General features: G+C 38.6%; 1 protein-coding gene across 4 annotated transcripts in view; it reads left to right on the forward strand.

The window, feature by feature from the left end:
• Positions 1–20,467, forward strand: part of NRXN3 (neurexin 3) — a 909,952-nt gene that overhangs the window by 226,376 nt on the left and 663,109 nt on the right. For all 4 annotated transcript variants that reach the window (XM_050975200.1, XM_050975204.1, XM_050975201.1 and 1 more), the window contains one exon: positions 18,308–18,746. In XM_050975200.1, coding sequence (XP_050831157.1) covers positions 18,308–18,746 — 439 coding nt within the window. The remainder of the gene's footprint in view (positions 1–18,307; positions 18,747–20,467) is intronic.

Raw genomic sequence — 20,467 nt, forward strand, 5'->3', positions numbered from 1 at the left:
GAGCTGGAGGAACAGACATACAAGGGTTGAGAAAAGGTTGGAGTGGCCCATGTTGGCAGGAGGTGTAATGATGCCCCTTTGAATGAAAACTGGTTTTTTATATGTGTAGGCAGTCTACATTTGAGGAAGTTGCTTTAAATGAAAAGAAAAACAAGGAAGGCTGGATGAATCCCAGGGAAGTGCAGGGAAGTGCAAAACAGCTTGACTTCTTTCTCCATTTGTAATTATTAAGGCCTACAAAGCAACTGATGGGAAACGAGGATATTAGAAGCAGTTTTACAGTTCTGCTTGTTGAGCTGCATTGTAAAAGGATTTGTCTTTCATTAAAGATGATCTTTCTCTGTATGGAATTGGGAATTCTGTAAAGTTTGGTGGGAGATTTCCAATAGGGAGATTTCCCCAGATCACTACGGGCTGTGGTAGCTGCAGACAGCTCTCAAGCCTTAACTTGGATTTGGAGATTTTTCCATCCATGACTAATGGTCAGACAGTGATCATTTGTATTTTTTTCCTTGTGGCTGTAACTGTGGAAGTAACTGTTAAGAAGGTTTATTACTGCCCAACTGGACTCCTTTTCTGAGCACTGAATTCATCTGGAGTTGTCTCTTACAGAAGATTTAAAACCCAAGGAGCGTTTTCTGCTTCCTCAGAAAGGTGGACTGGTGGTGTGTAAAAAAGGGATGATAAGTGCTTACCCTACTGGGAAAAACTCCAGAGAATAATAGATAGTAGAAATAGTAAACATCTGTCAGGTCACCTTGTCCATCTTCCTCTGCCAGGAGTGCCATTGTTCCTTTCAGTGTAATAACTTGGAAACATTTCTACAAAGAGTTATTCTCCACGGGACTGTGACTGTCATTTTCTGTATTCTGTTTACTGCTGCTAAAGGTGTCTTAAGGACAAGTAAAGCCTTCTCTTTGCACCTTGATTTCTTTGCATTTTGGATATTGGAGACTTAACAGCAAACATGTATGAAAATAAAAAGTGACTAAATGGAAAAGAATTATTATTTGGAGAATTACATGTAGTAGCACTATTTAACTATTTAAAGACTTTTTCAACTATGAAATCATATGAAAACCTGGCCAAAGTTATTTATTGGATAAGTGGCAGGATCAGGAATAAAAAACAGGAGATATGACACCTGATGTGTTGCTTAATTCAGCAGAATAAAAATGCCTGCTACTTAAACTGAGTCCACACTCATATTTTTTCTTCTACTTAAGTGATTTGTGACATGTAAACATTTCAAAATGAGAATTTTAAGGCCCAAAACCCCCTCCATTCCCAGCTGGCTCAGCCTTCAGGTGATTATTCATCCCCACTTATATGTGGATTCAGAGTGGTCATAAACAACAAACATAAAGCCTCACTTTCTTCTGTGTCCCCCACATTAAATCTAATAATTTGGACTTCTTTAGGTTGTTGTGTTGGTTAACCACCTCCTACTACAAAATCAATTGGGTCTTTATTCTGTTTGGAATTTGTCTGACAATGGCCCCTAAATGGGGATTCTTTTGATGCAGTTTTCTACTGAAACAAAGATGGTTCAGAAATCTGTTGTCTTTCCTTTATCTGCTGTAATCAAGTTTTTTCTTTATTCATCTTTTGAAAAACTAAACCAATGGAGCTCCTTGTATTTTACTCTAAGGCATTTATTCTAGTTTCCAAATCACGTTGAAGCTGCTTGATATATGCTTTGCAGTTATTTAGAGCCCTTTAAGTAGAAATTAGAATTATACCTAGGGTTACAGTGCATATGGTATCAATGTTGCATTTTGCTTATTCTGTTCATTCGTCCTGGGACTGTATGGCTATTTTGCCCATAGTGTTTTACTGGAAGCTTGCATTTTCTCCTCTGATGTTTTCTGAATTGTTTTCAAAAGTGCAGCTTCCTTGCAGCTTCCCCTTCCTGGTTCTGTAGTTCATGGTCTGTCTTCCATGTTTGTAAGGTTCTATATTTGAGTATTCAAATGTTTTAAAAGCTGCTTGGAATGAAAGGACCTGGATTTCCATGCTCTATGAATAACTCTATATGACTGACATGTCAGTAAGGTTGTTCAGTGGTCTGCCAAACTTGGTGTTGCCTTCAAGTATCAGCTTCAGTTCTTCTTATATTTACTTCTAGGTAATTGACAAAATATTTAATACTATTGCATCAAACATAGATTCTTATGGTGCATTAGAAATGCCCCTTTCAGTAATGCTACCCCACTGACAAATACTTTGTGAGACTTGTCAGCCAAGGAATGATGATCCATCTATCTATCTATCTATCTATCTATCTATCTATCTATCTATCTATCTATCTATCTATCTATCTATCTATCTATCTACCTAATCTGTCTATCTAATCTGTCTATCTAATCTATCTATCTCTCTGTCACTACATCCTGTTTTGTTCTTGTATGCTGTTTATTTGAGCAGAGCTGTCTTCTGGTATTCAGCTTAATACCTTAAAAAAATGTTTCATCTCTTCTTTCACCATTGTCATTGGAATTATATCAGGTTTATTTGACAGAAGCTCCTTTTATACAGGAAGGTCTAATGACAGTAAGTATTGTCTTGCTCTCCTTTAATGTTTTTATTAAGCACTTCAGATAGAAGCTGTTGTGCTATTTCCTCCAGGGTTGATGTTTCCTCCAGGCTAAACCCTTCTATGGTTATACATCTTGTCCTGTTTGGCTTTTTAAAACATTCACACAACATTATTGTTCTTTTATTCTTCTGTTATCTTTCTGTTATTCCAAGATTAAAAATAAACCCCAGTGGATAATAAATCTCCTCATTCAGCTCTTTTATGAAATGGGAGCAAGTGACCCAAGTCTGTGAAATTAAAAATAAAGCGTATTTATTCCTGGTAGCTGATCAACATCCTATTTTATTCTCATGGATTGCAAAACACTTTCTCATCTCCTTGTGATATAAACACTTAGGTTCTTCATGTATTTATATCTGACAGATAAAAAATGTTGCATACTTAATAAATTATATAAGCTGAACCTTTTAAACAAACAATTGCCATCTTGGTGTTATGATATACTTTTGAATCAAGATACAAAATTTTTAAACCACTAGTGCATCCTACAGTGATTTAAAGACTTACTTTTTTCATCAGATCTCTAGGAAACATTGCACATTACTTCCAACCTGAATAGTTGTGTCTGGCTGTATCACTATGCTTTTATCTCCTAAACTAAAGCAGATCTCTTCTGTCAGATAGAGATCCCTGCAGCATGTCGATTTGGATCAGCTTATAACCTACCTTTGGGTAAAATAGATGGCATTCATTGGATAGCTCACCCAGTATAGTATAAGATTAAGGGGTTTTTGTGATCTTTGATATTTTTTTAACATATTCTTTAAAGCACAGGTGAGATAACAGGCCACAGTATTACAAAATGGTTTCACTAGTACTATATATTTAATCGCTGTCTTTTGTCTGTACTTTCTTGATAGTTTCCTACTTTGACACTGAAAAATCACAATTAGTCTTCTTCAGAACTGCTTTACAAAGGCATTTCATGTTCAATTGGTTATGCACCAAGGCATGCTCTTTTCATAGTCACTGTTTGGAAGGCTTAGATACGGTTCCCATTGTGTGAGAGTTGCTTAGAGTCTTTGATCCTAAATCTATAATCTAGCAATGGCCTGAACTGAAATAATGTGGCTGAGTATATATTATTATATGCATGTCAAAGTGATAAGTAATCTGAGTTTTAGCTATTTTATTGTTCTTTTCCAAAAGCCAGCTTAGGTGTCATGACTCTTTAGTAGTAGCTGGAAGTTGCTTTGGGGTTGTAGTTCAGTTAAGGCAGGACTGAACATTTCTGAGCAGGTGTCACTTTCCTCAGTGTGCTGCCTCAGTCTCTCTCTCTCTCTGGCATCTGGAAAGCTTTAATAATAACACTTCTTCCCTAAACTTAGAAGAAACCTCAAACAAAAATATACCTGTTTGTGTGTTTCCTCTTCTTGGCCTTAATTTTTTTTTTTTTTTTTGGATGCAAGGGATCTATTGAAATATGCCTGCAGTCCTAAATTTTTGGTAATTGATGGTACAGGATGATTCTTATGTTTCTCCAAGTCAGTAGAAACTGTCACTTGCAGTTTGCTAAATGGCACTTGCTACCTCCCTGTCTATTCCCTTCCCTGTCTATACCAGTGTCTTCAATGTGTAATAATCAATAGCAATTGTAGTAATAGTAGTAATATTGTAATAGTGATGTTCCTTTAGTGGCATAGATTATATGTTCAATCTAGCAAAATGAAACTTGGTTTTAGGCAGTGACAGTACATCTTATACCTCTTACAGGAACATGCAATCCAAGTTTGCAGGATGTGATTAACATGAGGGAATTAATTTTCTTGCTTCAAACTAATTTTAGGGTTTGAATTTCAGGGTCTAATGCATCTGTATAAGCAAGGAAGAAAATGGCAAGAGGGTGATGATCTGCCTTTAAGAGGTGTGTTAGCCTATGTAGGACAAAACAAATTTGTAGCAAAGTGCAGAAACAACAGTTGAGAATTTTTCTCTTCTCTGGCTTCTGAACTTCTGTGGCTTTGTGAGAGACTAGTAGGATCTGGAACAGATGTGTGCAAGCCATCTTTCCTTTTCAAAGATTTAAGGAAATAATTCTCAGCTTTAGTAATACCTGTTGACAGACCTGCATGCAAATGATGGATTTGCAGTGAGAGATATCAGGCTTGTGGATGCCAGAACAGTGTGAGATTCCTGTGCTTTGAAGGGCAAAGAAATAGTGTTATAAAACCATACAGACCTTATTGAAAGAGTGACTGAGAAGTTAGAGAAATAACTTGCCTGTTTGGTTTACTGTTTATATTGCTCCCAAAGCAAAATGGGGAAGTGTGGGGTAGCTGAAAAATGTAACCCTTTCAAAGTGCATTGCTATAGGGAGCGAAAGAGAAAAAAAGAGTATAGTAAAGAATAGAAAACAGCAGCACTTTCAGTGTGCCACAGCCATCACCACTAATTCTCTCCTTTTGAGTGCCTTAGATGTGAAGGACCTCAGCCAAGCAGAACAATGACTGCTTGGGAATGGCAGGACACACTGATGCTGGGAAGCATCATGGGCTGAACATATATTCTCTAACAATGTTATTTTCAGCATTTTCCTCCTAATATTCTGCACATGGGGCTTTTTTTTTAATGTGGTTGTGTTGTTTCTTTCTTTTTTTTTTTTTTTTTTTTTTTTTTGTTTCTTAATTGCCTATTTTAAATAGTACAATAATCATTGAGTTATTTGGAATTGGAACAGAACTGTAGGCAATAATGTGCCAAATCCAGTACAGCTTACATTAGAAATACTTCACTTAAAAGCCCCTGTTGTCATTTTGTTTGCCTCCTCCCTCTTCAGTGTTTCTTTCAGGTTTGACCATGCCAGTGTGAAAGAAAAAGAAATGTATGAAGGAACATGATTAGGTTCTGCAAAGCCCCATTGAGCACACAGTCCAATGTCATGTACAGCAAAATTAGTTGCATCTTCTGAACTGATATGTTACTTCTGGATATACTAGAAGGTGTAGAAAGGTGGAATTTTCAGTCAAAAGCATTCTGGTGTAATCTCACCTCCATGAGTCTTTTCTCCAATGGTAACTCCATCCTTGTGTGGTGTTTGTCATGGTTTAACCCCAGCCAGCAGCCAAGTACCATGCAGCTACCAGCAGGGTGAGGGAGAGAATCAGAAGGGCAAAACTGAGAACACTTGTGAGATAAAGACAATTTAATAGGAAAAGCAAAAGCCACATATGTAAGCAAAGCAAAGCAAGGAATAGATTCACTGCTTCCCATGGCAGGCAGGTGTTGAGCCATCTCCAGGAGAGCAGAGCCCCATCACCTGTAACAGTGACTTGGGAAGACAAACCATCACTCCAAACATCCCTCCCCTCCTCCTGCTTCCCCCCACTTCCTATACTGAGAACAATGTCACACGGTGTGGAATATCCCTTTGATCAGTTGGTGTCATCTGTCCTGGCTGAGTCTCCTCCCAACTTCCTCACCAGTGTGGCCGTACAAAAAGCAGAAAAGGCCTTGGTTCTGTGTAAGCCCTGCCCAGCAATAAAAAACCAATCTCTAAACTACCATCACTGTGTTCAGCACAAACCCAAAACACAGCCCCATACCAGCCACTGTGAATAAAATTAACTCAGCCCCAACCAGCACAGTGTTTCAATAGTAATATATGCTCATGCTTTGTGAGCTACTTTCAGGGGAAGAGGATAGCAGTTACCAGGATGCCTAGTAGTTTGTTGGTCACACAGCTGCATAAGATCAGAATGTGGAGATTTGCATGCAGATGATGTGCATTTTTCTCATGCTGCTTATACTGTCCTGGATAAACATGGGCTGGGCATCAGTTAGTGGGTGGGAGCATCACTTGTCTGTCTCGGGTTTTTATTCCTCTCTCCTTTGTTGTCTCCTTTATTCTTATTCTTATTCTTATTCTTATTCTTATTCTTATTCTTATTCTTATTCTTATTCTTATTCTTATTCTTATTCTTATTCTTATTCTTATTCTTATTCTTTTCTTTTTCTTTATTCTTATTCTTCTTAATGTTCTTATCTCAGCTTACAGGTTTTTACCTTTTATTTACAATTCTCCTCCCCATCCAATATGGTTCTTTCTTACTGGCTAGGGTTAAATCACAATAGCATAGCCTAAAAATCACAAGTGAAGAGATGAGTACACATGTGTGCACATACAGTAGAGTGCATGCAGGTGCAGTTTACAAATGCATATAAACCCATATATATGCCTTTAATGCAGATCTATATATCAATACATAAATACATATGCTTTCTTGTGCATCTATGTATGGTATATGGATCTGTAAATATATGTAAGTACATCTAGGCAAAAAAATGTAGCATGTAGGGTGATTACATGTCCAAACATTCAGCCTGTCCTGCCCTGAGGAATATGTATGTGTCCTTGCTTCCAGGAATTTTTTTTTTCAAGCTTTGTGACTATGTCAGCCATTTTCTCTTATTTCCTTTTTTCCCCCCTTCAGCTGCCAGTAAAACACACCGACAAGTTTTCTTGATATATTAGAAAAAGAATGGCTGACTGATTTCTATGTATTTTGCTATTTTTGACAGTGCTTGCTCAGTGGAGAATAAAACTGCTGTAGAGGAGAAACAGCAGGTTCTTTGAGTACCATGTAGACAGACCAATCATTTCTATATTCTGGTCAACGTGGTCTGGGTAATAATAAGGGCAGAGTTCTCTTCTCAACCCCTTCCTCCAAAGGAGTCATCTGCTGAAATGGAAGTTTACCATGCTCTGAAACTGCTGCTGTCGCAGTAGTACCTCAGTGCTCTGTAAAGGTTGGAAAAGGTTGTTGGGACTTAAAACTCTAAAGCATGGGAAGTCCACTTAAACAGAAAGGTTTAGGCAAATTCTTGCCAAAGAGTGGCTAAAGCAGATTTGTATTCTGCCTGTTAGTGTTTGAGCAATGTAAGCTCTATTGCTCTGCTTAAGATCTGATATAGATAATTCTTAAGCAGTAACACACTACTGAGCTAAACAGAAAATGTAAGTAAATTAGTCTTGATCAAAGAAGCTTTCTTAGATGTGAGATCAGTCTTCTGTGTGCTCCACACAGAGAAGATGGAAATCCTATGCCTGGGTGCATTAAAATGGCACTGTAGCAAAAGTAAACAAACTGAGGGAAGGGTTTATTATTGTTCAGTATTTACATTATAGAATTCTAAAACTGAATGAGATTAGTAGGTTATTTGCACTGATCTGTGTTACCAAAATATCCTCTCCAGCTTAGGCTCAAGGGAGTAGCTAGGAAGAAGGAACATTCTTTCGTGCCATCTACTGACTTTTATGAATTCAGTTCCCTCTTTCACTTTCTCAAAATCAGGAATAGTGGCCCTTAATGAGGGAGTGGAAAATTTTACAATATTAAATAAACGAATGCAAAGACACTAATACTCACTGAGTAACTTAAACTGCTTTGGAGGAATTTCTTATAGAAAGTCTTTCTACAATGGCGTGATCTTTTTTTTTTTTTCCAGTTCCCTTTGTGCTGGGAACCAACTAATCAGGTGTCTCTTTTGTCTGGTGTTTAGTGCTGACTCCAATCCTGACCTCTCCTTTCTGAAGAGCTCTCTCTCTTCCTGATTGCAGCAGCCCACCTACTTTGGGAAGGAAGTGTAATCTGGTGCTGAATTGGGTGCTGAGGTCCTTATCTGTCTCCCATTTCTGCTTCTCATTTCAGTGCTTCCACTGGAAAATGTCACATATGTTTGCCTTTGTTTCTGCTTTCATGTGATTTCCTAAAGTTCTCTCACTGGGGCAGCAGTTCTGCCTGTGCTAAATGCTTCCCTATTCCCCCCAGGAGCTGCTGGACTTACACTCCATCAGCACAGCTTCCAGATCTAAGCAAGGGATGGAGGTGAAGTTTTGTCAGTAGCCATGGTGAACCCTGGGTTCTTTGCATGTATTAATACTCTTCCCCAAGAAAACTATAAAGGTCGTGGGCACAGGGGAGAGTTTTTTAATTAAGGGTTTCTCTGGAGGCCAGATAAAACCAGATAAACAGCTGAGAGGGAACTGTCCCATTCCAAGCCTCCCTTTACTGGTCTCCCTGTTGTGCTGTGTACTAAAGCTGTGGCTGGTGCAGCTGGGTGGTTTCTGGATGAACAGATGAGCTAGACCATTTGGCATTGTGGTGATTAGCTGGGGCTCAGTCCCCAGTCCCAAACAGAAGACAAGTATTGATTTTTTTTAAATTTCCCCCCTGTTCCTTTTACTAGTGTTGCAAGCTTAGAGATGAAGGTCACAGATGAGAGAGTTTTAGATTTGCATGAGACAAAGATATAAAAGAGCTTATGGTTATTTTTCTCAGACCAGGTTGGGGGTTATAAGATGACAGTCTTTTTCTCTTGATGCTTCTTCTTTCAGGTAGGGAATTCACTACATTCCCTGCCCTCTACTGCAAATATTCAAGCAAATAGTTAGCTCATGATATCACTGTTTTCACACAACGTAAGGCCCAGTGCAGATGAATGCTTGGGGAATCCTATCCATGGAAGATTTGAACTTTGTTCCATGCTATAGAATTTGAAGAGAGATGAGCAGAGAGATCCTGGAGAGATGTCAGTTTTTGCACAGAGTAAAAAGAGGGGTATTAAAAATGAAGTTTACAATCCCATTGTATTTTGGGCTAGACATATGGAGACAGTGTCATCCTGCAATGGGAGTTCTTCAGCAGACCCAGAGTGTCTTTGGTCCCTCACAGGAGGAGAGCCCAGCTGAAGGGATGACTCTTTCTTTGGCTGACACTGCAGGTGCTGGGAGATGTCAGTGCCCCTGAGACCTTTCTGCTAAGGTGGAGGGAGGGACACTTGCTGGGATGCAGCACTCTCAGCTTTAAGCTAAAAACAGTGACACCATCCTGCTGCATGGCACCACTTTCAGGCTTAGTCTGTACAATACTAAATCCACTAAATGCTTCCTCTGTGGCTGTAATCTCATTGTTACTTGAACAGTGCTCACTTCTGAGTGTGTGCTCTCCAATATGTAATGGTAAATATTTTCAATTTGTTTTTCACTGGGCAAGTGACAAAAACATAGAAGACCCTGCTGTGGTTGGCACAATTTGCTGAGCAGTTGCTTTGCTTACATTGGAAATCTCAGCAGCGAGACTCCAGGCATATGGAGACTGAACTTCCTTCTTGTACCTTCCAGGGATATTCTAGTGAAGCAGCCTCAAGGCATATTGACTAGGGAAGGTAGGTTGTGGGAAAACACTGCATGTCTATGGATGAGGAATATCTATTTAGTATTCTCACAGAAGACTTTACACATTAGTGTTCTCATTAAAACACATTTTACCACTAAGTGAAAAGCTGAGTGAAATTAAGAGTTTCTGTTCGAAAGGAGTTTTCTCCAACTGGCATTTGTTTTCGTTGCTGCTGGTAAGATGAATTTTTAAAAAATGTAAATCCATGAAATTTTCAAAACTGGGTTCATGTGTAACATTCTGGTATTTCCTGAATCAAATTATTTCATATTGATTGAGCTGACCCCAAACAATCTGGAGCCAGTATAGCACAACTATATTTTCCAGTGCACTTCATGTGACCTGTAGGGCCCTTGTGTCCATTCTCCCAGAGGGACCAAAGTATTTGGTTAAGCTGCTTTATGGCAAAACCAGTCATGTATCTCTGCTGATATCAGGTGGGACACTGATGTTGTGTCATGTCGAAGTATTTTCCTGGGGAGTGGAGACCAGAGGTAAAAATGGGGATCATTTACTGAAAGTAAATGCAATGCCTGAAAAAATACTGGTTTGTGTTATGGTTAAGTTCATGCAAAAACTTTTCTGTAAAGTTCAATAAAACAAAACTTGCTGTTTTAGTTTGTTACAGATTGAAGTGAAGCATTTCATTGCTAATTCTCTGTAAGGGAAATGGAATACTCTGTTGAAAAGTCATCCTGATGGAAGCCTTCACCCAGCCATACTAAACAGATTTATTTCCTTGACATAGGTCTTTTGTATATGCACAATCTTAGGTGGATTTAAAATACAAAGAAATCACTAAATGGAGTGTTATTTGCTCAGTCATTGTCTGATAAAATTTTCAGTGTAATAAGGCTCAAGCCTTAAATGATCAATGGGGCCATCCTAAAATAATTCCTCTCAGCCTTTCGTATGAAATTCTTAAGACACTTGACAGTAATCATTTCCTCACTTAATCATCACTGAACCAAGCTCGACAGATTTAGCTTGTGCTTGCTAGACAAATCCGAGATTTCAGGATGCATTTGGGAGGAGCAAAATATTTTGTAACTGTGCCTGTATAAGCTCACTATGCCTGTATAAGCTCACTACAGGACTGAATATAATTGAAGTCGACTCCTGCATGCTGCTGTGATAATGATTTTTTTGTGTAAAGAAGCTGCTGTGATAATATTTTTTTTTTTTGTTAAGGGTGTTTTTTTAAAAATTAACTCTCAAGTCTTCTTTCGCTAGGAAGGTGATTTGTAAATTTGGGCTCTTCAAATTTGTGAGTGTCAACATTGTGTTATTATAAGGTTTATTCTTCCTTCCTGTGCTTGAACACTATAGGAAAGTCTTTAGATACATAGTAATTTGCTTTTTCACATGGTCCTCTACTCTCCCCTCACCCCCCACCGCAGAATCATAGAAAATACAACTAGAATGGGTCATTAGGGGTTATCTAATACTCTGCACTTCTACTGTCCCAAAACAAAAACAATGACATCTATGGGAGTTTTGACAGCAATTTTTTGGTCTGAAATTCAAGGTCTCCAGTGATTGTTGCTCTTCAGACAACCTCTTCCACTGCTTCACTGTTCTTAAATTAAAAATGCCTTTCTGTAACACTTCTTGCTGTAATTTTTTGCCAATTATTTCTTGTCCTTTTCAGCATGGGTACAAAGAAGAGATTGTTCCTTTCTGTTTTGTAGTAGCCCTTTTCTATTTGAACACTTTATAGTGTCTCCTTTCAAACTTCTGTTTTCTAGACCCCTGATTGTTTTCATTGCTGTAGTCAGGACTCTTTCTAATAGTTTCACTCATTTCTTGAAGTGCAATTCTCCAAAGTGAACATGATCTCCAGTAGAGTACAGCACTATCTCTTTCTGTGTCTCCCTACATTCCAGCATGCATCTTTCAACCCACTCAATGAATGATTTTCTCTGTGTAGCTAAGTTTTTGTTTATTCTTTAACCTCTGCACTAGGCTCAGTGTAGAATAGAGAATTTCCTCATTATTGTATATGGATGAATATTTTTAAAGTACAGACATATCTTCTCTATGTCCTTATATGAAAAAATAGATCTAAGGTAAAAATTACTTTTCAGGGCTAGCATGAGGCATATCTGTGTCTGTGGCACAAGTGAGGAGCATCACAGCTGGCTGTCTTGGCTTCCCTTGTCCGGCAAGGGAAGTATCCTTGTTCCCTTGTCCTTTTTTCTTCTCTGTTACTAGCCCAAATGGAGATTGAATAGAACATAAATAGAGGAAAGTTCAGTTTGTGCATCTGAATCCACAGTGAAATGCCTTAAACACTTTGCTATGACTTAAAGGTGAACTATGTTGCTGTCAAAAACCAGACAGTTAATTTTTTTACCTTTGTGTTAAAAAGAATCAGCTAGATTTTTAGAAAGAGAATGAGAAATCTGAATCTTATTCTCAGAGTATTTTTTTAGCTTTAGCAGTAAAGACAAACACTGGGTGAACACATACTCTTTGTTAAATGGAATTCAGATGAAATCTAGACTTGCATTGCTCTAGCCAACATTGCACAAGTTGTATTTGAGTCTTGACTGTTTAGTTTCCATTACTTTCCATCCATGTTCAATGAATTGCTTTACACAGTAGGTAAATTTAACTCTTTCAGTGTCTGGGGATTGGTGGTAGTGTTTATTACCTGAATACAGTTGTCATCCCAGTGGAGCATTAAATATGTTTATATTAGGTATCCCAGTCCACACAGTGCTATTTAAATAAGTGTAGGAACTTTAGTTACCCATCACTGAAGACTTGGATTGCTTGATACACAGTCTGCCCCAGACACAAAGTAAAGTTCTTCTAACCCAGTGTGGTTTTTTCTACTTGCTTGTCAGGTAGGGCTGGGAAAACACAGGTCTAATAAACCAATGGATAAACTGTGGGTTTTTTTTTTTTTTTTATTTTTCTGTAGGAACTTGCTTGGTTATGTGTATATGCCTTTAAAGAAGTTTTAGGCATTAGCCTGAATATCTAGCAGTTATCCTTTGTGAGAATTGATATGGGCACTTGGTGAAGGGGTGCAGCCTGGGACAGAAAAAGCAATATCCAGGGTGCAATAGGTGCACAATTTGGCTGCACCCCTTCAGGGGTGCTCTTCCTAGCTAGCTAAACATATGCAGCCTTCAGGTTATTGCTCTTTTTCGTGATGGTTCATGATGGTAGTCTTCTAATTTCCCAGGCTACTGACATCCATTCCCCTTTGGAGCATGCCTGTGTCCAGCCTTTACTGAAAATCATGTTTCCTGCTTAATAACACCCACTTGGAGAGGAATTTTTATATTGGCGACTCGCCAAACTTAGCACATAATTTTCCCTCCTTTTTTGTTGCTCCCTCACTATCTGCAACTTCACTTGATTGCAGAGAGATGCTTTTCATCATTGTGAAAAGCCATCTGATTAGAGCTGTCATTAACCCATGAGAGAAACTTATAAGAAGTTTAGCTGGAGAAATTCCTTGAATGCTTCAGAATTGCAGAGTTGTCATTTTAAAGAAACCTCAAAACTAGATTGCAAATTTGTTTTAACTCTGCTTAAAACAAGCTCTTCTTTCTCAGATTTATAGGGAACATGATTAAATGTATATATTTTTTTCCCTCAAAATGTTTTAGATATCATGAAATTCTACTGCTGATTGTCAGGACCATGTGTATCTGGACTCTCTCCTTCATGACCACCCATTTATACTCATCTAATTCATTAAAGAAAGGCTTTGCATGGTCAATATTCCTTTGTTAAGGTATACTTAGAAACAGTCCCCATGGAAAAGGAAAAAAAAACCATTCTTTTAATTATACTTGCTTCATTTTTGCAATATAAAGTAATATTAGATTGGAGGAATGAAGGTTACTTTTCAAGAGCTCTGTCCATAACTTTTATTAATAATTTTCTTTCCCTTTTTCTTTTCCACCTTTCCCAAAATAAATATGATTATGTCTGTATCAGGAATCATGTCCTTGACTTCCTTAGACCTTCTCTGAAATATGTATCAGACCTGGGATGAGTTCAAGCTTGTGTCTGTTTTAACAGGCAAGACTGGCATTGTTCAGAAGGCACCTGACATAAATGAAGAAGCCTATGGGCACTATGAGCTTTCCTTGCTTTGCTTACTTCTCAGGTGCTTTTGAAGCCATGTGTGGCTCTAGAAGACTGTACTGGAGAGGGGCAGCATTCTGAGACAGTCATGGCCTCATTTGAATTTAGAGGAGTGGGTTTCAGTAGTTAGTTTGGCATATACTGAGGAGCCTTCAAGTTACTTCAGAGGTTGCTCATAAAAAGAGACTACGAGGTAGGAAGTGCTGTGCAGATGGTAGAGGCTACTGCTGGCAGAAACCTTGCTCAGTCAAACATGAAAATGTATCTTTGGCTTGCAGCAGGTGACTCTAATCAGTTTTTTTGTCCAAGACTTTTTGCTTGCCTTCCTTTTTAGTGGTATGTTTTAAGGTAGGATCCCAAACATGTAGAAATATAAAAAAAGCTTCACTGAATGCACTGATGACAGGTCAGACCAGAACGGACAATAGCATCTTCTCCTTTACCAGGCAGTTTTAGCAGTTGGGAAGATGTGCATCATCTGTCCTGCAAACTGCACTGAAGCCTCTGTTATTTCATTAAACCACAAAGATTCATAGGTTATGAGGCCAAAAAGAGCTATTATGATAATCTAGGCAGATTTGCTCTATAATTAATTCCTGTCTCACTATATCTTTTAGAGAAAACAGGATACTATTTTAATTTAAAATTTGCCTGGAGCAGAGAACACTCTATAACCTATAGTAAATTATTTCAGAAGTAAATTACTCTCATGTAAAAATGAGTCATAATATTTTAAAATGCGAATTTTTCTAAATGCGAATCTCTTAAAATGTGAATTTCTTCAATATCTAGCCCCCAGATTTCATGGTCCCTTTGTCACATGCATTGAGGACCCCTCTCTTGCCAAATTCCATTTTCTGCATAGGTACTTGCAGATTGCAATCAAATCACATTTTAACCTCTGCCTATTAAACAGACCGAATTTGAATGTTCTACACTATGGGACATGCATACCAGTCATTTAATTTTATTCCCTCTACAATCTTGAATCTTTGGTTTAACAATTGAACTGTTATTATCAGAAGCTACCTTAGCATTTCTCCATTCCTGCCAAGGATTCACATTGTTTTACACCCAACCATTATTTCTATCCTTTTAGTTTTGTGAGAGTTCTGGTGTACTTGATTATACATCATGATGTTGATGTCCAAACGTGTCTGTCAATAATACTTCAAGTCACCTATGGAAATACTTGCACTTCTTCTGTAAACATAGGTGCTTTTTTAGATTTCTCAAGCTAGGTGCTTTGTTCTGGGTTTTTAAAAAAGAAAATAATTTAGAACTTCATTTGAATAACAGAGATTCAGATTGGGGTGGATATGTTTATTTGTAAAGACTGAATTCAGAACTCTTGTATCTATTCAACAGCCTTTCTTGTCTCCTTCCCTAGTCTTCCTTTGTGCTTGCTTTCTTAGTCTCTTCATTCTTGGTCTCAGATTGTTAATTGTTAGTTACTTTCTTGGTTACAACTAACTTTATATAATTTTTCTCTGGTTCCTTTGAAAGCATTCTGTCACAGGGATTCTCCAGCTGTGCTACTCCTATGATTAATGAAACACAAAGCAGTCAGCATCACACCTCAAATAAACTCAGAGGCAAGCCCTCTGCCTTTCCCTGGAAAAGATGAGACCTGTTGCTCAAGTATCAAATACATCAAAGAGGGAATATACCCATACAGTAACCTGTATGTGGCTCAGCTATGTGTGGGAGCTGCTAATATGCATATGATATTTCCCTTACCAGCAACCCGCAGAGATTGCTGAAAACAGATCAGAGTCATGGCTAGATACAGCCCAGCACCACCCATCAATCACGAAGGGGTCTGTGCTACCTGCCTGCTCCTCTCATGTATGGGAAGACTGGGTCAAGATGTAGTTTAGATGAGTGTTGGTTTGACCAGTTATTAGTGGTATCCTTTAAGGGCAGCTCTGCTTCCTTAGAATCATTAAAGCCACAGCTCATTCAGGCCTGGCATTCTCTTGCTCATCAAGGCAACTCCATGCTGTGGTGGAACCACAAATGCAACAGTGCACCAAAGTTGTAAGGCCTCGTGGGCCTGAAGAATGGTCAATCCATGTACCCAGGATGGTGTCTCCAATAGTGGAGGGTGAAGGTGCTGTTTAGGGAGAGCACATGACCATGACTGCTGTCAGTGGTGCATTCCTTCACATTCCTGCAGCACTCACTGCTGTTGGTTTACAATTGCTAGAAGATGCCTCCTTCCTTTTTCCTTCAGTATCAGTTTGTGGACTTGCTGTCCATTGTTATTTCTGGTTCTTTTTGTGTCTTCTGTTGCACCCTACTTCCATGACCTCCCCTGGCAGCAAGTGCCAGAAGTTCACTACCCTCTGTGTAAACAAGTGCTTCTAAAAATCCATTTTATGCTGATTTCATACAAGTATCAGCAAGTGCCTCTAACGCTGTTGTTGCTGGGTTTGGCAAAGAACAGTTCTACATTAACCTTCTTCATCTTCTGTAAACTTCAATCATATTTTTCTCAGTTCTCTCCAAATATAAGCTTGGCCTTTTCAGCCTATCCTCATAAAGCATCCTCTTCCATCCTTTTAGTTGCTCTATTTATTTCCTCTTTCTCCTTGAGAAGCAGAGATGGGACTTCATGCAGTGCTCAGAACTAAAGTCTGACTGAAGTGCACCTCCTTGTCTGGGGAGAGAGGAGGCTCTAATGCACCCCCTTGCTGTGTCAGTGGAAGGAGGTGTATGGTCTCTCTAATGAGAGCATTTGACATGATTAATCTGTAGAATAAAACTACTGCAGTCCCATAAATTGAAAATGAATTTTATCCCTGTTGCATTTATTAATAGCCTTGATGTTTCGGGTGCCTGTGTGAGGGCAGAGCACGTTATTAGGAATTGGACCCAGTTACTGTGGGTCAATACTGTCCTCTGCTGGGAAGAGCTAGAGCTTTGTGCCATTTCTCCAAATGGGATTTAACAGCTGGCTTCTCTTTTCCCTCTGTGTTTTGCCTTTGCAACAGAAAAATCTGACTGCACCATGGAAATTCTCCTTTAATGCTTAGAGAATGCTGGAAATGTTTGCCATCTTTGAATGTATCGAATCACGATTTAATTTATTTTTTCATCTTCAAGTTACCTTATTTATGAGCTTGTGCCTCATTCTTTCTCTCATTTGCCTTTTAATATTTACTGCATACACATTTCTCTGACTTTCCTGTCCTAATAGTAGAAGTAACAATGCATATCTCCTTTCCCTTCTATTTTCGTAACAAATTGCTGACAACTCCTCCTGATAAGATTTTGAAAGCAGAAATCACGTATGTGTATATATATGCTATATGTGACAGACAGAAAGTATTTTAGAATAATAACTCCTTAGAAGAAATTAGATTCACTGAACAAGAATTCAATAAAAATTGTGCTAGTTGCAGAAGTGGTTTGACTTGCTGTACGTGCGTTACAGCTCTGCATTTAGCAAGTGTGGAAGGTGATTGAGAGGAAGTACAGTTTACAAGTATTTCAATTTTGTGCCTTCTCCAGTTCCTGCCTCTGTGAGAATGGCATGGGCCAGAGAAGAGTCTGCTTTCCAGGAATTCATTCTGTACCTGAGAGAAGGAAAAGAGTAGGAGGTCTGGGCTCCTGAGTAAGCCAGACATGCTCAGGAGTGCTTGCCTGTTTGAGGCTCTCTTCTCTTGGCTGATTTCAATCCATGTAGCAGGAATAGACCCAAGAATTCTATTCTTAAGCCAGAGGAAGCCAGAGTCCAGGCACTGAAAATGTACAGGTTTTTATGTGTTAGCACACAAATTGTTGGTTTCTTGAAGTAAGGGTAAGCTGTAGAGATATTTCCATGGCAAGCTTGTGTCAGCAGTGATCTAAGATTTCTTGCTCAGAGACTTTTGTTATTTTTTTTCTTCAGGACCCACAGGGCATTTACTAACAGTTCACATCAACTTGCTGAATTTTTTCTGTCTCTCTCCTGGTAGTTAAGTAGGCTATAGGAATAACAGAGAAATGACAGTGGTACCAAGTTCCCTGCTGTGGCTAGTAGAGATGGACATGGAGGTTACATTTTGTTATGTATTTTGTATGGGATTTATGCAAATATAACAGCATGATACCAGGCACACACTGGATTTTATGTACAGGAGCTTTTACAGCCGAATGGGCCTGTGGTAGAGTTAATTGTTCCCACTGCCCTTCAGTTAAATATTGTCTTCTCACTGCTTATCTGATCCAAAGTCATTGCAAAGTACCCACCACTGTCATTTCTATGCACTCTTCTGGTTCAACTCACTCCCTCTGTCATGATGTCAGACTCTTGGACTCTCTCCTTTCCTCTCCCCACTGCCTTTTGGGAAAAGTTTATCTCCCATGGCTGAAAGTAATTGGGGTGTTTGTATTGTATGCAGGATTGATGTATGATCCTTTTCCTTGTGTCTGGCAGGTTGTTTATAAGAATAATGACATTCGTCTGGAGCTGTCTCGCTTGGCACGGATTGGTGATACTAAGATGAAGATCTATGGGGAAGTGAAATTTGTATGTGAAAATGTGGCTACACTGGATCCCATCAGCTTTGAGACACCTGAGGCCTATATTAGTCTGCCTAAATGGAACACCAAGAGGATGGGCTCCATCTCATTTGATTTCCGAACCACTGAACCCAATGGACTGATCCTTTTCACCCACGGAAAGCCTCAGGAGAGGAAAGATACCAGAAGCCAGAAAAATACAAAGGTAGACTTTTTTGCAGTTGAGCTTCTAGATGGAAACCTCTACTTGCTGCTGGACATGGGCTCTGGGACCATTAAAGTCAAGGCCACCCAGAAGAAAGCCAATGATGGAGAGTGGTATCATGTGGATATTCAACGAGATGGAAGATCGGGTAGAGTTATAACTTTTTCTTAAATAGATTCATATTTCAGATTCAGAACTAGGTCTATGTATTAATTCTCAGTCACCTTCTTAACAAAGTTTAGTGTTATTCAGTGATGTTTATCCAGCAAAGCAAAGATGTGAATGGTTTTTAATAAATGTTTTCATTAAATATGTAGTGTGACCTTTAAATAGTACATCACAGAGGTAATCTATTAATATTTTATTCACAGTCCTCAGATACTCTGGACTTATCTTCGCAATTGCATGCATAGCTATGGTGATGATTTCTTTGTGGGCCATGGTAAGGTTTAAGGTCTTTCAGTTCCATTGTTCTCAGTTTGAGAAATTCTTCCTGATCTACCTTGGGTTTCAGCATTTGGGATCTTGTTGTGAGAAAAATAACAGTAATGGGCACAATCAGTAACAAAATTATGGCAACAGATCAACATTTTCATCCCATTCTGTTTCCTTTAGTATCCTGTAGTTTTGAGTTAGGTTTCATTACTCTTTAGAATGACAGATTCAAGTCTTTAAATCTGAGGCATCATTCAGTGGATGTTTCTTTTCTTTCTTTGCAGCTTGTCATTCTCAAATATGGGTTTTAGTTTATTTCTAAAAATACATTTACCTTGCAGTTTCCAAGAGATATTTTTATTGTTTCCAGTGCTGAATATCAAGCTAACGTACTCATGATCTACTCTGAAATTGTGGAGGAAAAAAAAAATGCTCAGTTACTGTCGCCTCATCTAGAGAATAACAATTATACTTCAATTTATTTCTGAACCATTGGTATCTCAAAGTCCTCACTTCAAAAAGAATTTTGCTTACATTTGCCAGTAGATTTGAGATTTGTTCAGGTGATCTCCAGATGATAGTTTTAGGTCCCTAATTTTATGTTTCCAGTTGCTGAACACCATCAGTATAGGGAATGCAGTGCAAGAATTTGCTTCCCTTGAGTTTTCAGAAGAGCTGACTTTGAGATACCATGCAAGGCCTTGCTGTTTGAACAGGTCTTTGCCTGAAGCTGTTTTTCCCTTTGATGATGTGAGTAGTTTCTTTGTATTTGGCATGGCGCTCTGCTTGGACTTAATATGTGTGGTTATATATTGCTATCTCCTAAAGACATCGATAGGAGCATTTTACAAAGGAGGCCACAAATAAATAAATAAATGGAGCTTTGATTTCTTTAGAATTGCTAAAATTTAATTAACTTCCAAGGGTAAACTCAATTAGCTGTGTTTCTTACTGACTTCAGTTTTGCTTGCTCACTTTGGGACTACCTCATCCCTGAAGAAGCAGCTGCAGAGACAGAAGAGACAGAAATGACGCAGGCTCTATGCAAAGAATGTTTGCAAAGCCCTACCAAGAGGGACACGTGTTTATTTGGACACACTCACAGGAGGGTGTGGCAGACACATTACTACTTGATGGATGGCACAGTAGGGCTGACTTGTTTGTCATTTGGCAGGGAGGTTTATGATGCTCTGGACACTGATTAGAGGTAACAGATTTTGAAACAGTTTTCTCAACAAGAAGGAACGTGTTCGTATGATGTCTTGTCCTTTTTTTTTTTTTTTTTTTAATTTTGTTGTGTTCTCTGCTCTCAATGAATACTTAGTTAATAATCCTAACGACTGATGTCTTGTGTCCTGAGAAAACCAAGGTATTGGCATTAATTTCTTCACATTGTACCTTCAGTCACTATTATCCAATGACATTTGGATAAGT

The sequence above is a fragment of the Serinus canaria genome, chromosome 5, assembly GCF_022539315.1.
Source record: "Serinus canaria isolate serCan28SL12 chromosome 5, serCan2020, whole genome shotgun sequence".
NCBI classification, from domain to species: domain Eukaryota; kingdom Metazoa; phylum Chordata; class Aves; order Passeriformes; family Fringillidae; genus Serinus; species Serinus canaria.